Source organism: Gorilla gorilla, chromosome 16 (genome assembly GCF_029281585.2).
Source record: "Gorilla gorilla gorilla isolate KB3781 chromosome 16, NHGRI_mGorGor1-v2.1_pri, whole genome shotgun sequence".
Taxonomy (NCBI): domain Eukaryota; kingdom Metazoa; phylum Chordata; class Mammalia; order Primates; family Hominidae; genus Gorilla; species Gorilla gorilla.
The window spans coordinates 67,945,619-67,968,586 of NC_073240.2; the positions used below are offsets into that span (position 1 = coordinate 67,945,619).

The window sequence follows — 22,968 nt, forward strand, 5'->3', positions numbered from 1 at the left end:
CTGTCTCCTTGCTGTCAGAACCCAGCCTGGCAGCCAGGAGTGCTGGCCACTTGGCATGGCCCTGATACAGACTGCTGTGTGATCCTGCGACATGCACTTTGCCTCTCCAAGGTATGGGTGTACGGTGAGGTGGGACCATTGTAAGATGTGCCTTATTATCCACACGGCATTGTGGTGAGAATGATCTGAGATAAGGAACACAGAAGCCTTGTGAACATTCAAAGCACCAGACAGACATGAGGACTCACTGTGACCCTCCTGACTGTGCACCCAGATGGCCGAAGCAGGGAAAGAGATGTGTCGTTGAGGACCTACCGTGTTCCTTACTTTGCCGGGCACTATCATAGTAAACAGGCAGTAATAGTTACATGACAATACTGACAATAGATTCCTGCCACTTTCTGGAATATCTTTCTGGGTAGTGTCTGTTCAAATCATATATCTCTTTTTTTAAAAAAATTGGATTGTTAATGTTAATACTGAGTGTTCTTACTAATATTTCATTAAAAAAAATTTTTTAATCCCTCTGGGGGAAAAGAATTTTTTTTTTTTTTTTTTTTTGAGACAGATTCTCACTCTGTCACCCAGGCTGGAGTGCTGTGGTGCAATCACAGCTCACTGCAGTCTCAGCCTGCTGGGTTCAAGCAATCCTCCCATCTCAGCCTCCCGAGTTGCTGGGACTATAGGCATGGGTCACCACGCCCAGCTAATTTTTCTATTTTTTGTAGAGATGGGGTTTCACCATGTTGGCCAGGCTGGTCTCGAATTCTTCGGATCAAGTGATCCACCTGCCTTGGCTTCTCAAAATGCTGGGATTACAAGTGTGAGCCACCACGTCCAGTCAGTATTTTAGATGAAAAATATTAAGACCAAGACACTAAGTGATTTTTTTCAACTTTGTAGAGTTAGCAAGTACTGAACCATTATTTAAACTGAGGCTTATTAAGTCCATTGCCTTTTTTTGGAATGGTGGTATAATTTATAAATAATAAGCCTTGCATATTTAAAGTGTGCAGTATGACAAATGATGATATATGTATATACCTATGAAACCACCATAGCAGTAAGAGAATATACATAACCTTTACCCCCAAAAAAGTTTCCAAGTGCACCTTGGTAATTGCTCCCTCCAATCCCTACTCCCTCCCTGTAACTCCCTCTGTCTCCAGGCAATGACTGATCCCTGCTTTCTGTCACTAGATTAAGATTAGTGTGCCTTTTACTTTAGTTTAAATTACCTTATAATTTTACCGAACAGAATCATGCCTGGCTTCTTTCACGCAGCATCATTAATTTAGATTCATTCATAGCGTTGCATGTATCAGTAGTTGATCCTTTTTTATTACTGAGTTGTATTTCTTTGTATGGATATGTTATGGCTCATTCATCTGTTAATACACGTGGAGTAGTTTTCAGTTTGGGGCTATTACATTCATGCACAAGTCTTCGGACATAGGCTTTTATTTCTCTTGGGTAAATACTTTGAAGTGGAATGGTGGATCATATGGTAGGCTTATGGTTTTTTAGCTTTTTAAGAAACTTCCAAATGTTTGAGGGATGAATATCCCAATTACCCAGATTTGATCATTACACATTGTATGCTTGTATCAAAATATCGCAAGTACCCTATAAATATGTATAGCTACTGTGTATCCCCCAAAATAAAATATTTTAGAAAGGAACTTCCAAGCTGTTTTCCAAAATAGTTGTACCATTTTACATTTGCACCAGCAGTGGAAGGGAGTTCCAGTTGCTCCACATCCTTGCCAACACATGGCATGATCAGGCTTTTTAATTAGCCATTCTAATAAGTATGTAGTCCTATCTCATTGTAGTTTTAATTTATGCTTCTCTAATGACCAACGTTGTCAAGCATCTTTTCATATGCTTGTTGTCTTCATATCTTTCTGGGTAGTGTCTGTTCAAATCATGTATCTCTTTTTTAAAAGATTGAATTGTTGGCCGGGCGCAGTGGCTTACGCCTGTAATCCCAGCACTTTGAGAGGCTGAGGCAGGCGGATCAGGAGGTCAGGAGTTCGAGACCATCCTTGTTAACACAGTGAAACCCCGTCTCTACTAAAAATACGAAAAATTAGCCGGGTGCGGTGCCGGGCACCTATAGTCCCAGCTACTCGGGAGGCTGAGGCAGGAGAATGGTGTGACCCCAGGAGGCGGAGCTTGCAGTAAGCCGAGATCATGCCACTGCACTCCAGCCTGGGCGACAGAGCAAGACTCATCTCAAAAAAAAAAAAAAACAACAAAAAACAAAAGATTGAATTGTTAATATTGAGTTTTCAGAGTTCTAGAAACAGGTCTATTATCAGATATATGCTTTGCAAATATTTTCTCTTAGTTAGTGCTTGCCTTTTTATTCCTTTAACAGTGTCTTTCAAAGACCAGAAGCTTAAATCTTGATGCGGTCTGATTTTTTTTTTTTTATTAAGTGCTTTTTGGTGTCGTATCTGAGAAATCATTGTCTATCCCAAAAAGTCACAAAGTTTTTCTCCTGTTTTCTTGTAGAAGTTTTAGAGTTTAAGTTTCACTCAGTTTGTTTTTGTATAGGGTTACAATGTGTAGTTTGAAGATTATCTTTTTTACATATCCAGTTGTTACATCACCATTTGTTGAAGACTGTCCTTGCTCCACTAAATTGTCTTTGGACCTTTGTTGAAGCCAGTTGTCCATATATATGTAACTATTTCTGGACTCTGTTAGGTTCCATGGATCGTTTGTCAGTCCTTGTGCCATTACCATACTGCCTTGATTATTGTAGCTCCCTTGCTTTTAAAAGTTTAATTAATATCCAAGTGATTCATGTATGATTAATATCACTATTAAGGCAAGAGGGCCACCCACTTCTATCACCTAGATGGAGCTTACCTCCACAGCCCCATTCTCCCCCGCTGCTGGCATGAGCTTTTCTCCAAGGCCTTCTCTTGCAAAGGAGGCTATGATGTCCAGCTGGCCCTTTTCTGGGAGTTTTGTCAAACACTGAAGAGCAAATATGGCCACTTCCCTAATCTGTGGGCACCCAGTGGCTTTGCAGGAGAAGGAGAACAGCTGAATAATTCTCTATTCCCACTCACCACTTCCCACTCTCCCTTTTACTCCTGTTCAACCCCCAGCTCACCCTACTTATCCAGGGCTGGGTTTGGGGAGTATCTGCTGTGATATAGAAAAATAACGCTAATTTGTGGGTGTTTATGAAGCACTTTCAAATGGAAACCAAGCTTCATGAGGTCAGGGGGCAGAATACCCCATTTTGTAGATGAGACAACTGAGTGTCCTAGGAAGCTCATGAGCTGCCCAGTGTCTCCCAGCTAGGAGAGTAGAACCCTCCTTTACCCCAGGTCTTATGGCTCCACATCCGCCAGTCCTCCTTTTATACCTCAGGGACGAGTCCCAGGCTGTCTTCTCGATCTGCCTGGTAATTACTGTTTTTCAGCTGTAGGGCTTCCTTGTTCTGGGGCCCCAAGGGAGGAAGGTAATTACATCCTTCAAGATGCCCTTAGTCAGCAGCTCCGGGTCAGTTCCTGTGACCAAGCCCAGCTATGACCTTTGTCTGTCCTTTCCCCTTCCCAGGCCAGTGGCTTGGAGAGTGTGATTGGATCCCTCTGTTTCTCTCTTTGGTTGGTGCTGTTGGTGGCATCTGGCCAGCCCCTCCTTCACAGAGTGCCCATGAATTCTCTGTATTCAGGCAAATGGGTGCCCTCGGTCATAAGAAGGCACAGAGGGAAAGCTTGCAAATGTCTCACTGCCAGCCCTGCCCAGCTATTAGAAAAATTATGGCACTGACTGGCAGGGTCCTAGGATGGGCCTCCTTGAAGAAAAAGCAGTCCTGCCTCTTAATAGGGTACCTGTGACTCATGAGCATCTATCTCATCTGCTCCCCACTTCTATCCCTGCTACCCACAATCTGTTGGTCACACGTAGCCAGAGTTCCACAGGGCCTGTCTCTTTCACACATGTGCACAGCCCACTTACACATCTCAGAGGCTACATACTCCTTTTAGAAAACAGGAGAAGCCTTTATCATGGCCTTCAGGGCCCTGCAGAGTACCCCTGCCTGCCTCCTCAGCCTCGTCTCAAGCCAGCTCTCTCTCACGATCCCCTCTCCAGTCCCTCTGGCCTTCATTCTGTTCTTCCGACCTCACCATGTTTTCCACTTTCCACAGGGCCTTTGTGTGTGCCCTTCCCTCTGCTTGTACTGCCCTTCTCCCGCACCCCTTTGCCTGGTTAGTTCTTACTTACCCTTTAGGCCTTCAGGTCAACCATCACCTCCTCTTGAGATGCCCTGTCCAGTCCTTCAGCAAAGTGGGGTGCCATGGTCATACACTCTTGGGGTTCCCTGTTATTTTCCTTCAGGACACTTTCATTGTGTGTAATTGTAGGTTTCTGTGGTGATGATGATGATGATGATGATGATGGTGATGATTTGAAACGGAGTCTTGCTCTGTCGCCCAGGCTGGAGTGCAGTGGCACAGTCTTGGCTCACTGCAACCTCCCCCTCCCAGGTTCAAGTGATTCTCCTGCCTCAGCCTTCTGAGTAGCTGGGATTACAGGCGCCCGCCACCATGCCTGGCTGATTTTTGTACTTTTAGTAGAGACAGGGTTTCACCATGTTGGCCAGGCTGGTTTTGAACTCCTGGCCTCAAGCGATCCACCCGCCTCGGCCTCCCAAAGTGGTTTTGGTAATTATTTGATTAATGTCAGTCTTGCCTAGTGGAATGGAGGGCCCATGCAGACAGGGACCACTTTGCTGGCCTTTTCTCATGGTGAAGTCTCTTTCCTTACCACTGTATCCTTAGTGTCACACATAATAGGTACTCATCAAATATGTGTTAAATAAGGGACTCCATTTTAGTGGCACCTCCTCACCTGTCTAATACCAGACACTATCTGAAGTTTTATGTCCCTCCAGAAGCCTTCTGCCTCCCAGCCTTGCCTGTAGCTGACGATGCTTTTGCCGCCCCAAGCTCCCCAGTCCTTTCCTGTAAGCCACCCAGACTCTCATCATCCAGATCACCTGGGGATTTCACAAAGGGAAAGATTCTATTTAGTAGGTTGGGGTAGGCGCTGAGAATGTACATTTTTAACAAACTTCCCTGAACCTCTGCTGCTGGTCAGTGACCACACTTTGGCCTGGCTTGAGAGGTAAGGGCACCGGGTCATAGCTGCTTGGCCAAATCACCATAGAAGACATGGTTCACACAGGGTCATGGCACTGGCCAATTGTAGGTAGGCACAGTAGTGTGCCCCTGCAGTCCCAGCTACTTGGGAAGCTGAGCTGGGAGGATCACTTGAGCCTGGGAGGCGGAGGTTGCAGTGAGCCGAGATCATGCCACTGCACTCCAGCCTTAGTGACAGAGCAAGACCCTGTATCAAAAGTAAAAAAAAAAAAAAAAAAAAAAAAAAAAAATCCCTTTAATTTCCCTCTTTCACCGTCTGCTCACCACAAATAACTAAAAAGAAAGGAGGGGCTGGGCACGGTGGTTCACGCCTGAAATCCCAGCACTTTGGGAGGCTGAGGCGGGCAGATCATGAGGTTAGGAGATCGAGACCATCCTGGCTCACACAGTGAAACCACGTCTCTACTAAAAATACAAAAACAAAATTAGCTGGGCGTAGTGGCGGGTGCCTATAGTCCCAGCTACTCAGGAGGCTGAGGCGGGAGAATGGCATGAACCCGGGAGGCGGAGCTTGCAGTGAGCCGAGATGGCGCCACTACACTCCAGCCTGGGCAACAGAGCGAGACTCCGTCTCAGGAAAAAAAAAAAAAAAAAAAAAGAGAAAGGAGGAAAGGCAAGTTTTCTTTTTTCCCCCTGACTTTCTAATGTGCAAGGGAAGACCTGAGTGAATGAGGGGAGACAGCCTTTGTACTTTGTCACTCTTCTTTGGATCACTGTAGTCCTCATATCTGTGCCTAAAGAACTCTCATTGTCTTCCCCAGCCCTGTCCCCTCTCCACACCTCTGGGCTGAGTAGGAAGCCGATGAGTGGCTCCTGGACCTTTTTCAAGCACAACTGAAGTGACTGAAGTGCGGGCCCTTCCCATGGAACGCCACTCCCTGAAGAGCAGTACAAAGTTGGGGAACCCACCGGGGACTGGTGGGTGAGGCCCGCTCTGCCAGCTGGGAGTCCTCACAGGGGGCCTTTGTTGTCTTCTCCTGAGATCCCTCCCAGCACTCTCAGCTAGCAGTACTCTGATCTCCTGGACCTCTGGATCTGGGAGAAATGAGGGGAGGGAGAGCTTTCCAAGTGTCTGAAAGTAGGAGGCCGGACTCTGCAGAAAGCAAGCACAATCCACGTTTCCCTCTCTTTCTGCCCCTCCCCATCCTGGCAGGTCCCTGGATGGCCGGTTGCAGGTGTCCCATCGGAAGGGGCTCCCTCATGTCATCTACTGCCGCCTGTGGCGATGGCCAGACCTGCACAGCCACCACGAGCTGCGGGCCATGGAGCTGTGTGAGTTCGCCTTCAATATGAAGAAGGACGAGGTCTGCGTGAATCCCTACCACTACCAGAGAGTAGAGACACCAGGTATGCTGCCTGGCCTGCCTGTGGGGACAGCAGGTGCCAGGGGTCATCACCTCTCCCCCGCTCCCCATCCCCCCGAGGGTCTGCGGTGCACTTGGGGGTGCGGGGACTTTGGTGCTGGTCTGGCATCGACACTGAGCCACCTCTGCTCTGTCTCCCCCGGACAGTTCTACCTCCTGTGTTGGTGCCACGCCACACAGAGATCCCGGCCGAGTTCCCCCCACTGGACGACTACAGCCATTCCATCCCCGAAAACACTAACTTCCCCGCAGGCATCGAGCCCCAGAGCAATATTCCAGGTAGGCACGTGGGCGGCACAGGCTGGCCTGGGAGGCAGGGGCAGCGGTCAGCCCCGACATCAGTCCTGTGGCCCCAATCTCTGCCCCCTGGCCGTCCCCTGCTCACCCCCTCTTTGCGCACAGCTCTGGCCTGAGGGCCCCTGACTCAGAACCGCATCCCTGTTGGGAGAGGACCCATGACCTCAGCTCCCCCCTCACTAGTGATGCTTCTCTTGGCATAGAGGAGCAGCGTGACCCTTCCGCCCGGCCTTGGTGCAGTCATTTATTTTGGAAGCGGAAATAGCAACACTGTTTCTCTCACCGCCCTTGAGGCCCGGACTGGTGTTCAGTCCCAATAGACTGGGGGTCTGCAGAGGCGGGGAGTGAGCTGAGGGCCAGGCAGCAAGTGCGGAGAGCTGGCTCTGTAAATTCGCCTGGGCATCAGGCCTCGGTGAGGGGCTCCAACCTGGGTGGGAATTGAAGTGACTTTGAGTTTTCACTCTGCAGGGAGAAATGCGCTTTGCTGTCAAAGACTGCAAATGTTTTTAGAAGCCCCTCATTTACATGCAAATAACGTGTGAATCACCAGCACTTTCAGACTCCAGGAAAGCTGTGCTTGGCAGCACTTGGGCTAGTCACTTTTGCTTGCTGGGGCAGTAATCCTGCTGCGTTCCTCTTAGAGCATTCTGATTTGGACGTGGCGTTCATCCTGGGTTAGTTTACTGGGCTGAGGTTGGCTACAGGCCTGTGTGCTTGGGTCAGAGTGTTAAGGAGAGACCCACTGTCCAGCCTTCTCAGATCCTTTGCGGGTAGCCCTGGCGTCCCGGGGGTAAGTCAACTACTCCCTGTTCAAAGAGCAAATCTTGGACGGCTTCAGTCAGGGTCTGGGGGAGGTTTCAGAGAAATAGATCACACTGTCTTTGCCGTCACTGAACTTGCAACCTAACTGCTAAGTGAGGACACGTCCCCTAGAGACAACAAATAATAACACCTGGTCTGCACAGGAGAAGATAGTAGGGACCAAAGGGTGGGTCTGAGCCTGCAGATCTTCAGAGGACAGAAAGGGGTGAGGCGGAGGCAAGTCCGGACGCCTCCCTGGAGGGGGTGGGGCTTAACCCTCACCTTGAAGGATCAGGATAAGTTAGCCTGGCAGAGGCTCTAGGAGTACACATTTCAGACTTGGGAGTTGATCCGGTCCTGCCTGAGCAAAGGCAGTTATGATCCAAGTGGGAGTCAGAGGTGGACAGGGGCGAGGACAACAGAACGAAGAGCTGGAACCTCTACTCCGAGACCTGGAGCTCCTACAGCCACGGATGCTAGCATCATGGTGTGCATGTGTGATGTCTTTGCGAAAGGTGTCTCAGAGCCAAGCTGTGAAGGCCTTTTGACAGACCACCTTCCTTCTGATTCCCAGAGACCCCACCCCCTGGCTACCTGAGTGAAGATGGAGAAACGAGTGACCACCAGATGAACCACAGCATGGACGCAGGTCAGTCATGCAGGGTCATGCTCTTATTCTTAACTCATTAGCAGCTGGTGGGTTCATCCCTTCCATCCCTTCCTCTTCGCCCTCTCCCTCCCTCCCTTCTCTCTCTCTCTCCAGTATTTGTAGAGCAACTGCGATGTGCAAGGGGCAGGGCATAGAAGAGGGTCTGAGCTGCTCACAGATGATGGGGGAGATTGACAGGACAGCCAGTAGTCACTGGGCCATCTCGTGTATGCCCTGATGGAAGATGCCACATGGCACCAGGCACACAGCAGAGCCACTTCACCCGGTCTGGGGAGGAGCAGCACCTTGCAGTCCAGGTTTTTCCCCAGGTTGAGTCTTGGTGATGTGTAGGTGTTAGCCAAGCTGTTAGAGTGGGCAAGGGGTGTGCCAGGCAGAGTCATGGGGGTTGGGCAGGACAGCCTGGTGCATTCTGGGGACAGTAAGAGCTCAGTGTGTCTGGAGTCCAGAGAGTGTCTAGCCCAGGGAGCTCAGGGTGGCTGAAGGATACACTCTCTCCAGTGGGGAGAAGATGGGAGGGCCTGCCACACAGGGGTCCGAGTGTGGTGGACCTTCAAGCTAGCCAGACCACTTGGCATTTAGTCAGGGCTGATGGGAACCGCTGCAGGCTGTAAGCAGGGCCTGTGCCTTAGTGAGATGTCACCAGCAGCAGGGTGGAGAGTGGCCTTGATCACCTCAAGCAGTCACATGGGAGGCAAGGAGAGGCTGAATGGAACTAATGCCTCTTCTGATGACCAGTGGAGACCCCTGAAGCCAGTATTTTTGTGTGACAACCACATGTGATGTGTGTGCTCCTGCCGTGAGGGGCAGGGTTTAGTTCTCTCCTGCTACATCTCCAGATGTTTCCCATATCATTTGTTATAGGACCAAATTGGCTCCAGACCAGCAGCTTCTTGAATTGAACCCCAGCTGCCACATAGAATGTGTACTGAGTTGTGTGTGGTTGGGAGAGGGGGAGAAGGGGAGAGGGAGCCACGCAGATGCTCCATTCCGATGGTGGTGGGCATGCCTCGTACACACAGAGCCGCTAGACACAGCGGAGCCACCTGCCCTCGCACACAGCCCAGAAGAGATTGTGCAATTCGTTCCCCCACCTTTCCCAGACAGAGTCTCCCTCTGTTGCCCAGGCTGGCGTGTAGTAGTGCGATCTCAGCTTACTGCAACCTCTGCCTCCTGGGTTCAAGCTATTACCCTGCCTCAGCCTCCCAAGTAGCTGGGATTGCAGGCAATGCAGCACCACGCCTGGCTCATTTGTGTATTTTTAGTAGAGACAGGGTTTTGCCATGTTGGCTAGGCTGGTCTCAAACTCCTGACCTCAGGTGATCTGCCCGCTTCGACCTCCCAAAGTGCTGGGATTACACCGCACCTGGCTGAGGTTGTGCAATTCCTGAGAGACCGAAAGAGACTCGCATGTACGTTGTAGTTGCTGAAATCCAGCCTGGACATCGTGGCACTTTTGGGTTGAGCACACCCAGTGAAACACACCCACCCGGCGGAGTGACTAGCAGCGCGAACCAGCTGGAATGCATCGAAGACCTTCCTGTATCCGATGCCAAGTGACCGCTGCAAGCTTGCAGCTATTCAGTGCAGGCGTGGGAAGCAGGCCAGCAGAGCAGCATGTCTCCAGCTGCTGTGTTTCTTCCCACTCTGCGCTCCCTCTTCCCTTTCTGCTGCTCTCCATATTTGCACAATGATTATTGTTACAAACAAACAAGGACCAGAGGGGCTGGAGATTGGAAAGAGCAGCCCAGATTTCACCCTGTCAGCTCTTGTTTCTTCTCCCTCCTCTTCCTCCTTGTGCCTCCATTTACCCTGTCCCCTCTCCCTTCTTCCTTTCTTCTCATTAAGTGTGCCTGCAGGGTCCTGTTGTGAACATAAGTGATTTATCTAAAGTAGAGACAGACCAGACTTGCGGACCCCAGCCAGTGTGTGGGTGGGGGCTCTCCTGTTTTAGTCTCTGTTCTTCAGAGTTGCCTGCTTGGATAGTCCAGTTGCTCACGGGCTTGGCTTCCCTGCCCCCCAGGGTGTGGTAGTGTCTCAGGGCCAGAGGGTCACGTTGTTCCCCATGTCCCTTCACCTACATATGCACCCTTTTAGACTTGTGAGAAGGCCCCTTGGACTTCCTAGGTCTTTGTGGTTCAGGCCACCACAAAACAGGGGACAAGCATTTATCGAGTGCCTACCATGTAGCGGTCATGGTGTAAGCATTTTTATATGCACGGTCTTACTTAATTTTTACATGTCACACAGTAGATGATATTATCCTCATTTTATACCTGAGGAAAAAATTAAGGCTCATAGAAGTTAAACGGCTTAGCCAAACTCACGTAGCTGATTCGTGGGGTTGTCTAGACCCTGTGACTGATTCTGTAACTCAGTTCTCTCAGTGAATATTCCACATCCCCCTTTGCATTTGGGGTTACAGGGGAGAAGGAGAAATCCGTGGTTCTTCCCTTGCCCTCAAGGAGGGTACAGCTGAGTTGGGGCAAAAGAAGAGATTCCCACAAACAGCGCAAGGCAGCATTCACTTGAGGCCAGATGCTGGACCCAGTCTCAGAACTGATAGATTTCATGGGGTGGAATTAGACCCCATAGGGTGGTTAATAAATAGTCTCCTTTTTTATTTTTATTTTTTGAAACAGTCTCACTGCTGCCCAGGCTGGTGTGCAGTGGTGCAAACACAGCTCGCTGCAGCCTCCATCCCCTAGGCTCAAGTAATTGTCCAGCCTCAGCCTTCACCACTTATGGCTAATTTTTTTTTTTTTTTTTTTTTTCCCTGTAGAGACAGGGTCTCCCTATATCGCCCAGGCTGGTCTCAAACTCCTGGGCTCAAGTGATCCCCCAGTCTCAGCCTCTCAAAGTGCTGGGATTGCAGATGTGAGCCATTGCGCCCGGCCTCCGCAGCCTTCTTGATAGAGGAACAGAGGAGCGGGGACAAGCAGGATGCTGCTCTGGAAAAGTGTCCACTGTTTATTTTTGAAGGCTGATACCATGTGAATTCTTTTTTTCTGGAGGTGAGAGGTGTAGAGAACATAACAGAGTAAGAATTGGGTAGATTCAGACTTTTTCCCACGTGCATCATCATCTTTTGCATAAAGTATTTGTCTGGTTGCTGAGTTGCAGGGTTTCTGAGGCAGGTTTGTGAGTTTCCTGAAATTGATCTTTCCAGCACCTGAGCTGCTGCAGCCTCTGACCAAGGTCGGTGGCTGGTGATGCTGGGGAGGCCTCAAGCCCTGCCTGTGTGGGAGGGCTGGCCTCCTGCTTCCTGGGTCTTTGCAGCTTGGGAGAAGGGCTTCCCTGCTCCTCTCATTTTCCTGAGGGCATAGTTAATAGGGCAGGTGGTGTAAGCTAAAGAAAAAATGTGTCACTTATTCTAGTTGAGAACTTAGCAGCCCTGAGCTGGGAGTCTTGGTTAGGATCATAAAACTATCTGAGACCTCTGAGATCATAATCATAAGAGACCTCTGAGATCATCCACTCAATGCATTCATTCCAGACAAGAAATTGGGGCCCAGGGAGGGAAAGTAGAGGCAAGGGTATGGGCTAGGCCTTCTCCTGGGACCCCTCAGTCCAGGGTTTTCTTTCTGCTGTGTTGGGCTACCCCACCTTGATATGTAAGTGTTTAGTCACTTGGCTCTCCAGGCCAAGAATCTTTTGTGAAGTCTCACAACTTGTCTCACCTCGCAGGTTCTCCAAACCTATCCCCGAATCCGATGTCCCCAGCACATAATAACTTGGGTGAGTATCTCCTCGTGCACACAACTGGAACCCCCTCTAGCTGCAGCCCTGGCGAGTCGCCAGTGTGGGGAGGGGGCCCTGAAGGTAAGGCTCTCCCCCGACCCCTACCATCAGCCCAGCTCAGCCCATCAGGTTTCTGGTTACGGTAATGTTGAGGTCACCACGGAATGGGGAAACTTGAGAACAGTGGTGGCAGGAAAGGCAACCATATGCCGGGTTTGTATTTCCCCTGGGGGGCGGGTAGACGTGAGTGAATGAAAATTCCCCCAAACTTTATGCCCAGGAGAACGAGGGTCTGTGGTCAGCTAAGCATACGTGTGCAGTTTGGTGCAAAGCCACGGACAGCCATGCAGACTCCAGCTCCCTGACATTTATAGACCTGTTTCAGATATACTTATTTGAGTGTTTCATCTTATAATTGTGTAATTTTTCTTAAAACAGCAACATATAAGGAATTTGAAAATAAAGTTAAAGTGCCCATAATCCCACCACCCTAACATAACTGTCTATGTGTGATTACAGTCCTGATGTTTGTGCATCAGGCATATATATCTCTGTGCCTTGCCACTGAGATCATAGTGCATATCTGGTGTTTTCATTCTCTTTTCTCCTTACGTTATTTTGTAAACACGTTTCCGTATTTAGGTGTCTTGTTTATCGTTGTGTGTTATCTCATGATGTTTTGGAGTGGAGGGTCCATTGTTTCCGCAACATCCCTCCATGGTTAGACTGCTGGGTCAGTTTTTCCAAGACTCACTTTTCTAACCCAGTAGGGTCCTTCAGTTCTCCAGCTTGGGATAGGCTTTGGCATGGAACCTGCCAAAGGGCTTCAGACAAATGAAATATCCATTTAGTTTTTATTGAGGGGAGATTATTATATTCTGGTCTGGTAGTTTTAGAAAATGTAAGTTGGATTTTGTTTGGGACTTTATTGCTGAGGCTTAATTTGTGGCTCAGGAAAAGAAATAGTTAATATTTCTTGGCGAATCAAAGTGGATTGGACTGGTTTTTGTGCCCATTTGCTTCCAGACCTTGACTGACAGCGTCAGATGAAGAAACTCATCATTTGGAATATTAGGAGATGCTTGAAACCCTTTAGAACAGGCTGACCTGGGCAGTGTGGGATGTGACTTTGGGAGATCTGTTTTAACATTTTTGTAAAATAATATCACCATGAGTGCCGGGCTTTGCAGAGGGAAGGTCAGATTCCTGATATGAAAGGACTGAGTTATTAAAAACAAACTGAAGGCTAGAAGCAAAGTTAACACTTGAGAAATTAAAGGCCATGATGGTGAACTTGACTCCGGGCTTTCAGCTTTTGAGATTGGCTGCTTTAGATTTATTTTCTATGGCATTTAAAAACCCTCCTGGGGCCAAGGTAGCACTTTTAGTCAACAGCCTTCCAAGCAGACACTTGCCTTTGAAACCATAGCAGTCCCAGGGCAGGTTGGAGGTGGCTGATGCCGGACACGGTGCTCCAGACTGAAAGGTGGTCATTTGCTGTGAACTGCCCTCTAGATTGTGTAGACTAGGATGAGGATGATGGGATGTTTCTTGAGCTCTGACCCAAGGCAGCGTCCTCTGTTGACATAATTCTCCCTCCCTACTGCCCCTTCCTCGGGCAGCTTGCCTGAAAGTTGAGAATTCTTAGGTTATTTCTTCCAAAGGGAGGACCCTCCCCGAGCCTGGCCAGCAGAGAATGAGTGCCACTTTGCACTGGCCTAGTTGCACCTCTGCTGGGAAGATGTGAATCGGGGGCGAGTCGCCCAGCGAGTCAGGGTTAGGCTTCTGGGTAAGACACCGCGCTGACAGGCCTGGCTTCCCCTCTGCTTCATGAGCCCCTGTGCTCCCCTTCACCCATTCAAACCATTGACTTCATCCCTACCCAGAAGGTCACCTGAACTCCCAGTGTCATAGCTGGAAGGGGGTGAGATGGTGATGATGATGGGAAACATTTCTTGAGAGTTTGCTGTTTACTGTTATTCGGAGTGCTTCCTGCATGTTAACCTGATCTTTATAACTTTATAAGGCAGAAGCGTTGTGATTTTTCATTTTACAGATTAGGAAACTGGGGAACACATTGGTGAACTCATGTGTCCCAGATTCACAGCTAGTGAATGGAGAAGGTGGCTTTGAACTCAGGCCCTCTCACTCCAGAGCGTGCGCTCCCATTGTGGCATGACACTGCCTTGCGGGGCCGTTTAGACCAGCTGTCCCCACCTTCCTCACTTGGAGGAACAAGGCTCAGACAAGGCATTTGCTGACTTTTACGTTGGAGACGTAAAAGTCTGTGGCTGTGGCTCCGGGGGGGAAGCCCTGCCTGCTTGTATGCCTCTTCCTCACTCCCTCATTCCCAGATACTTCTTGTCTGCATGCCATTCAGGTGGGGGATTGGAAGAGGGACCACAGACATAGCCATCAAGGGGCTACGGCCTTGTTGGGATCAATAAGGCAGGACCAAAAATGATTCTAAAACAAGAAGGAGGTGCAGATGAAGTACTCTGAGGGTTCGAGGGGTGGAGCGATGGGATTCCAGGCTGGCCAGGCATCTCCTCTGTATTCATGCGCTCAGTCAACATTGGCTGAGTTCCCACTATGTACTGATGCTGGGGGCCAGAGCTGGGAGAGCACTAGGCATTTGCAGCCTGGGGGCGGGGAGGGGGGCAGCTGGAGGTGTCCATGTCCACCTGTAGTGCATTGTGCCAGGTGCCCAGGGAGAAAGCCCAGAAGAGGGAGGAATAGTATATGCCAAGGAGGAAAGTGTGGATGGAGTGGGGAGACATGGGAGAGGTTGTGCCATGTGTCAGCGGGCCCTTGAAGGACAGATGGGACCCTGTGAGGCAGAGAAGGATGGAAGGACATTGCAGGTCCAAGGGCAGGATGTGGTCTGAGGACAGCTGGCATGGTGGTTGATTGTTGTCTCAAGAGGGACAAGGTGGGAAAAGGAGGCTGAAATGGCAGGTGGGGCACTGGGAAAAGACCCCTGAGTGTCTGCTTAGCGCCCTCTTGCCTATAGAATAAAGTTGTTCGTGGGTTTTGAGTGGGGAGGTTTTCTGATGACAGCTTCATAAAGATTAATCTGGCCACTGTGTGGAATCTAAATTCTAAGGGAAATTACTGGAGGCAAAACAAAACAAAACAAAACAAAAACCCACTTAGCTCTTCCTCTGGAGGAAGCTGAGATAAATGCTTTCGAGAAATGGTAGCAGAGCTGGGAGAATGCATTTGAGAGGGAATCATGGGCCTGAATGAGCAGGGTTTGTTGACCAGCGTTAAGTGGGATGATGGTGATGCCCCCATCGAGGCTGGACACCCAGGAAGTGGAATGGTTTGGGGGTGAAAGATGGTGGTGGGTTGCCTGTGCTTAACCATGTCCAGGAAGCAGTTGGAAAGTCAGGAAAGCGGCTGGCGCTGGAGGCGCAGATTTGGAAACCATGAACACATGTGGCAGCCTTTCCCATAGCGGGGCCTGAGAGAAGGGGTTTGGTGGTTGAATGAGTGTGGAAAGCCTGTATTGTGGCCCCTCCTCCAGCCCCCACTCAGGAGGGACTCACATGGCCACGCTCTGAGGAGCCTGCAGAAGGAGGCCTGTCTGACCCAGCGTTCCTCCCATGCACTGATCACTGTTTCTGTACTTCTGTCTTACCGCCCCACTGCCCATCCATAGATCTGACTCTGGAAACACCGATGAAGTTTGGCTGAAGTCATGCCAGTGGATGGATTTAGTGGAGAGGCCGACCCAGCTCAAGATGGAAAGACAGCTAGAGACACGCTCGGGCAGTGGGGGGTTCCTTGGGGAAGGCTGAGGTCAGGGGGATGATGGGGTCACTGCAGCTCAGAGGGGAGGCAAGCCCTGAAGGACAGTGGCTACAAGCAGGCCCTGCAGAGATGCAAAATGAGATTTAAGAAGAGGCCTTGGATTTGGCATCAGGGGTTCAAGGGGGAGCTTTTAGGGAGCAGTGTGTAGGAGGGGAGGGGCTGCAGTCAGTCAGCAGTGCACTGAAGGGCAAGTAACAGGTGGGGAGGTGGAGGCACCCAGCAGTGCAGCCTTTGTGCTGACTCACAGTCAGTGCGTCCCAAACCCTAGGATGGAGGCAAGCACATAGGGAGCTCTTCCTAGGAGAAAATGGGGACATCTCAGGACATCTGATTATTTCCTTTAAAGAGATTATTATGAAATTACTGTACAAAAAGAAATAAAGCAGAGGACATCTGGTTTCTCCTTTCATTTCCTCCCCACTCCAGGTGTTAGCCCCAGGGCTCAGGTCTGGGGAAGGTTGAGCCTCCTTGCCCCAGCAAAGCCACTTCTGGTAAGGGGCAGGGACTCCTGGTTGAGACCTGGCTCAGCATCCTGCCCCAGGCAGGCTCTCGGAGACCCTGGGACCTGGGACCGTTGTTTGCAGGGCAGGAGATATGAGCAGGTGATGTTCCTGTTATTACACAGCGTGCTGGGTGAGTCACCGGGAATTTCCTAGGCATTTAAGGCGGAAGGATTGGGGTAAGTGGAGGGGAAGGAGGAGGCAGGTGGAGAGAGGAAAAAGGTAGTGAGCTGGCTTCTGCCCGGTGAGTAAGTTGTTCCCTGCTTTAAAGTGAGACAATTAGGGCGGAGCCATGACTGAGGAAAATAATGTACCAGGGAGAGCCCTGGGGGAGCAGTTGAGCTGGAGTTAAAGGAGGCGATGGCTTCCAGAGTGCCAGTGGCAGGAGTGAGAGGCGGGGATGGGGCAGCTTGGAATGAGAGGGATAGGGCAGCTTGGAGGTGGCTGATGCCGGATGCAATGCTTCAGACTGAAAGGTGATCGTTTGCTGTGAATTGCTGTCTAGATTGTGTAGACTAGGATGATGGGATGTTTCTTGAGCTTGGACCCAAGGCAGCATCTCCCGTTGACATAGTTCTCCCTCCCTACTGACGCTTCCTCAGGCAGCTTGCCTGAGAGTTGAGAATTCTTAGGTTATTTCTTCCAAAGGGAGGACCCTCCCCGAGGGTGCCACTTTGCACTGGCCTAGTTGCACCTCTGCTGGGAAGGTGTGAATCGGGGGCAAGTTGCCCCGTGAGTCAGGGTTAGGATTCTGGGTGAGACTCCACGCTGACAGGCCCGGCTTCCCCTCTGCTTCATGAGCCCCTGTGCCCGTGTGTGAGCACAGGTGTGGTGGCAGGGCAGCCCGAAGACCACCGGCCCTGAGTGTGGACAGCGGCCCAGGGCAGAGGCCCAACCCAGTTCCAGGCATCTTCATGCTGCTGCCCAAGGCTCTTTTACAACGCAGCCTCTGGCTCCGGTCTTCCCCACACTTGTGAAATCATAGGCAGGGTCTTCCCCACACTTGTGAAATCATAGGCAGGGTCTTCCCCACACTTGTGAAATCACAGGCAGGCGACATAATGACAGGAAGTCAGCTGTCGGCTCTGTCTTCATACTCCTGAGGGCCCGGTTTTTAGACTTTGCCACTGTTCCTGGTTGCAGTATGCTGGTCATAAGCTAAAAGGGCATGGGGGTCTCTGTGCAGCTTGGTTTGGTATTTTAGTCCGCAGATACATAGGTTGGAATTAGTACCCTGGGTGCTGGGACACAGCTGGCGTGGGCTCACAGAGACCTCATCCTCTAGCACAGGAGACTGAGGTACACAGTTTCTGGGACACAAGGTTAATTCTGCATTGAGGCGGTGAGGGAGTGTTTCACAGCCATGTGAGCTGGGCCTTAAAGATCGAGTCCCTGCAGAGGAGGGGGATGGGCAGTCCAGGCAGAGGACCCAGGCAGGACTGAGAAGTGGTGGATGAGGAACATGGGAACCGGAGTGTGGAATCTCCTAGATTGAGGAAGAGCTGCCTTCCACAGGTGAGGTGGGCCCAGCGGAAACCAGCCCATTTCTGTTTCGACCTTTCATCTTGCAGCAGCGGTGCTCCTGGCCTTTGCCCATTCCTTGCTTTCGATTTATAGGAGACAGTTAATTTCCCCCCTTGCCTCCCCACCTCTTCCTTTACGGGATTTGAATCTCTTGCACATGTTTTTAATAGGCATCCCTTAATCCAAGTGTTGCCTTCTGGGTTTTATTCTGTTTTCTTTTTCTTAAACATAATGGAACGTCTGTGCCAGCTTGGAACAGGACTGAAAACTGAGGCCAGCCAATGCGTTAGGCTGGCAGGGGGCCAGCCATGGATTAAGTGCCCTATGGCACTCGAGAAGTCTGGCCGACACCACACTGGTGGGGGCAGGGGATCCACAAAGGCTGGAGCTGGAGGTTCCTGCATCTCCAACACCTCTGCACTGGGAGGAGAGATTAGCACAGACTCAGAAATCTGGCCGGGAGCAGGGCTGTTTGAAGGGAAGGCCGTGGGCACGTGCCATCGTCTACCACCCCAGGTGTGCAAAATGCTCAGCCTAGAGGTGAAACTGCTCTTCAATGTGGTGTGTCACCTTACCCCCCGTAGTCATTCTCCTAGAGGAGCCTTCTATAGAACTGCTTCTGCATTTGTTGGTAAATCCTTGAAACCAGATCTTATTTGCTTGCTCGCTTGATCAATTGATTGATTGGTCAGGAGAGGGGTTGCCACCTCCCCCTGAGAGATTTCTTTTAAGATTTAATGCCAGGACAAACTTTGTTTTCCCTGAGGAACTAGTAAGCATTGCCCATCCACCAACCAGAGCCATAGACCATATCATGTTCCCTTTTTGTCTTGTCTACTAGGAAGCTCAGAGCCAAACTGGATGCTTTTGCAGTAACTGTAACCTCATGGTTATCCCATTTATAGCCGCCTTCTTTCCAGAGTCCTTTTTGTTTCTCTGGTACTAACCAGGGTAAGGATAAGTACTTTGGGAAAGAAATGAGGGGTATATTTAGTGTTTTGGTTTTGGTTTTTTTTTTTTTTTTTTTTTTGTGTGGCAGAGTCTTGCTCTATCCCCCAGGCTGGAGTGCAGTGGCGTGATCTTGGCTCACTGCAACCTCTGCCTCCTGGGTTCAAGTGATTCTCCTGCCTCAGCCTCCAGAGTAGCTGGGATTACAGGCACCCGTCACCACACCCAGCTAATTTTTGTATTTTTAGTAGAGACGGGGTTTCGCCAGGTTGGCCAGGCTGGTCTCGAAATCCTGACCTCAAGTGATCTACCTGCCTTGGCCTCCCAAAGTGCTGGGATTACAGGTATGAACCACTGCATATGGTCTGTTTTTTGTTTTTTGTTTTTTTTTTAAGAAAAATGTGCCATTGAAGGCAGAACCCACAGGTGGTGACCATACCTTCTGGTCTGCCACTCCTCTTGCACAAGTTCTGGGAGGAAGCAGCTGAGGCATGGTGGGCAGGAGGGACCTAGAAAGGAGGGAAAGCACGGCTGGCTTTTAGTTGTTTGCAGAGAATAGAAAGCGCATGGCTGGGGTGCTGCTCTGGCTCAGTCCCGCTTCTGAACACAGGGCAGCTTGTCCAAACAGCACTCTCTGAAATGGCAGCCTGCAGACTTTGCCACTGGGCTGATTTCACTGCTCCCTCAAACAAGCATCTTCTTAATGATGTGTCAGGTTCCTAGTGTCCGGGGTTTTCCACAACACTGTCCAGTGTGTGTCTGTGAGTTGCAGGGCTGTTTGGATAAGGGCTCAGATCTGCTTGGGAGGGCCTCTCGGCCTATGACCCCAGGCCTGTCTTTGATTCTGAGGGTCCTTGAAGCCCGCCCTTCCCCAGAGCATGGTTCTAGCACCATGCGACACAATGGGTGGCCTGCCAGCTTTTTCTTTTTTTGAATGGTGGGCTGGGTTGCTGTTCCTGGGAGCCTAGCTCTTTCTCTTCTGCCTGGACTAAACCCAGAGAATGCTGGGCAGGGCTTTATGATTTTGGGGTGAGGACCCTGTTCTGTTCTACACATTGCTGAGTAAGTCGGGGCCAGTCAAAGCTATATGTTCAAGCTGACCCGTGCCGGAGAATGACCTAGGTGGTCAGCTTTATTGTAGCTTTATTGTCTTCTAGTGCACCACAGTGATTGTACGGGCTAGAAAAGTGAGGTTACAGAAGGAGGTCACGTCCCCAAGGTCACACAGCAGGATCAGCAGAGCCTGTGCTTGGGCAGTGGTGGCCAGCAGCACTGATACATTGCTTGACCACTCTGAATGCTTGGGTTGCACTTGGATTTTTTTTTTTAAGTTTCCAAAGCAACATAGCTCACATTTTAGTGGCCACATTGTTTAGAATATAGCTTATCTCATTGGAATGTTGAAGCATCAAGCAAAGCCAGAGCCAGACGTGGCTGACGTGGCTCAGCCTCACCTCAGGGGCCAGGGCACAAGCCACAGCTGCTCTTGGCCCTGTCATTCCTCCCTTCCCCATTAAGTACTTTTGATGCCTTCATCCTTATCTTCCTTTGCTCCACCCCAGGAAGAGAGAAAAGGACAAGAATGCTTTGCCTCTCCATCTTGATGGTGATCAAGATAGGACCAGGCTATTTTCAAGTTCACAGAATCAGGCTATTATTATCATTGTTGTTAACACCATGTGCTGAGTGCTTGATGCGCACCCCGCACCTCACATGAGTTATCTCTGTCTGTCCAGAAACAGCGCCGAGAGTAAAGAGGATGAGGCGCACAGAGTGTAGCTGGTTTGCTCGCAGTTGCATGTCTAGTCTGTGCCTGAGCCAAGATTGACCTCCAGTCTGTCTGGAGGATGGCTTTATAGCTTGTGCCCCATGATCCAGTTAAATATCTAGGGCAATGGTTTTCAACTGGAGGCCGTTTTGCCCCCTAGAAGACATCTGGCAATATCCACAGCCTTTTTTTATTGCCACAACTTGAGAGGGTGATATGGATGTATACTACTGGCACCTAGTGGGTAGGGGCCAGGATGCTGCTAAACATCCTGCAATCTACAGATCCTCCCTCCCACCCATCCACCCACCCAACAAAGAATTATCTGGCCCCAGATGTCAGTAGTGCTGAAGTTGAAAAACCTGACCTAGGGTGTCCTAACCCTCCAGCTGACACTTCCTGGGTGTGTGTGGAGTGCAGGGGTGTTACTGGCCTGCCCCTTCGCTGTTCGTGATAGTGTTCTCCTTGCTCTTAGAAAGGATCATGCACCTAGACTCCAAAAGGGGATTGGGACACTCTGTCCTGCAGGGGCAACCAGACCCCTTCCAGTGGGCAGAACAGCTTCTGACTTTTCTGTCTTGGGCTTTACACACCTTCAGAAGGTCTGATGAGCAGGGATCCTCCCAGTGGGTTCCCCCTCCTAGACATTGCCTGGCATCCAGTGAGCAGGGTTCTCAGGCCAGGGCTGAGATGTGGGCATGGGGAGCGTCTCCTGTTCCTCCCTCAGGAGGAACCCTCAGCCCCATGCTGAGGGTTAAAGCGAGGGAGGAGAGATGTCAGCCTGGGCCCTGGGACCTCATGGTCAAGTTGGACAGTCAGGATGCTCACACAGAGGCACACCCTTAGTAACTGCGTCGCTTCAGGTATATTTAAGAGCCAGAGGGACTTCAGAGGCAGGCTGAAGCTTTGAGATGGAAGAGCGAGAATGAGCAGGGGACTCCCTAATTCTTCAGCAGATGGATGGGATTCAGGTAGGCATCAAGCAGAGCATCGTAGGCTAAGGGCTTGCGCCCAGCAGTCAGTGCAGTGCAGAGAAGCAGTTGGAAGAGGTTGGCCCAGGGCGCAGGGCAGTCCTGGTCCAGAGGCTGTGGCATCGGTGTGAGTGGGAATTCCGAGGGCCCGGCCGAGGGCTGATAGAATGGGCCTGGAGATGCTGCAGAGGCGTGCAGTAGGAGGGCACAGTGCCAGGGCCACTGGGCCGGGGCAAGAGGAGGGTGAGGAGGCCCCAGGAAATGGAAGGCTGGGATCCATTTCTAGTGTGAGGAGAAGCTGCCATTTACTCTTCTGAGAAAGAGAACCAGCCCCTCGTAGGATGGCAGTTTTGCTTTGAGGAGCCCCTAATGGAGACTGTACAGACAACTGGGACAAATACAGATTTTCTTTCAGAAGGGTTTGTGTCCGAGCCACCCCAACAGCCGGCATCTAGATAAGTGTGGAAAATAGTTTCTGTGATAGGAGGCATGGCCCCAGGCTCAGTCTGCAGACAATGCCTGGTGTGTCCACTGCGCCAACATGGGGCGCTGTTGGGAACCCACTCGGCTGCTGCAGGCTTGGAAGCTGCCGCTCCACAGGCTGGGAGATTTTGCCCCCAAGGCTGTGCAGAGCCAAAATCTGAAAGCCCTTTTAGGGGCAGGGATTAATGTGGGTTACTCTGGGGACCTTGCAACAGAGGCTGAGAGGTGACTGTGCAGGAGGTGTGGCCTGCCCCACAGTGAGTACACGCAGTGGCTGTCCCAGGTTCATCCAGGTACTGGGTGGTCCCTGGTCCGCTTCAGGTTTGGCCCAGCCCCTCCTTGAAGACTCCTTCCATCCAGTCAAGGCCAAGCAGGCGGGGCAGGGCCTTTATGAGCTAAATAAATAAATAAATAAAAAGAGAGAGAAATCAATGGCCCTTTACACACAAGGCTGATGGAATCTCCTCCAGACACCTGAGCATCTTGTTCTGGTGGGTCTTGCCAGTTTTATACGATAAAAGGCACGGGGTAGGGAGATTATTAATCCCTCTGAAATGCGGGGAAATGGTTTTCCAGAGTGTCCGTGGGACCCCATCGAGGGAGCATGGGGCTTGGGACACCCAATGACCCAGTAGCCCACCCTGTGTCCACAGACCTGCAGCCAGTTACCTACTGCGAGCCGGCCTTCTGGTGCTCCATCTCCTACTACGAGCTGAACCAGCGCGTCGGGGAGACATTCCACGCCTCGCAGCCATCCATGACTGTGGATGGCTTCACCGACCCCTCCAATTCGGAGCGCTTCTGCCTAGGGCTGCTCTCCAATGTCAACAGGAATGCAGCAGTGGAGCTGACACGGAGACACATCGGTATGGGGCAGCTCCATTCCCCGCCCCCCCACC

The 22,968-nt window shown here is 50.7% G+C and overlaps 1 protein-coding gene across 7 annotated transcripts in view; it reads left to right on the forward strand.

Moving 5' to 3' along the window:
* Window positions 1-22,968, forward strand: part of SMAD3 (SMAD family member 3) — a 129,615-nt gene that overhangs the window by 93,005 nt on the left and 13,642 nt on the right. For 6 of the 7 annotated variants that reach the window (XM_031002507.3, XM_063698642.1, XM_055362687.2 and 3 more), the window contains 5 exons: window positions 6,343-6,536; window positions 6,701-6,832; window positions 8,226-8,300; window positions 12,006-12,056; window positions 22,723-22,935. In XM_031002507.3, the coding sequence (XP_030858367.1) occupies window positions 6,343-6,536; window positions 6,701-6,832; window positions 8,226-8,300; window positions 12,006-12,056; window positions 22,723-22,935 (665 nt within the window). Of the gene's footprint in view, window positions 1-6,088; window positions 6,108-6,342; window positions 6,537-6,700; window positions 6,833-8,225; window positions 8,301-12,005; window positions 12,057-22,722; window positions 22,936-22,968 lie in introns of those variants that run through there. The other variant, XM_063698644.1, reaches the window with a different exon arrangement.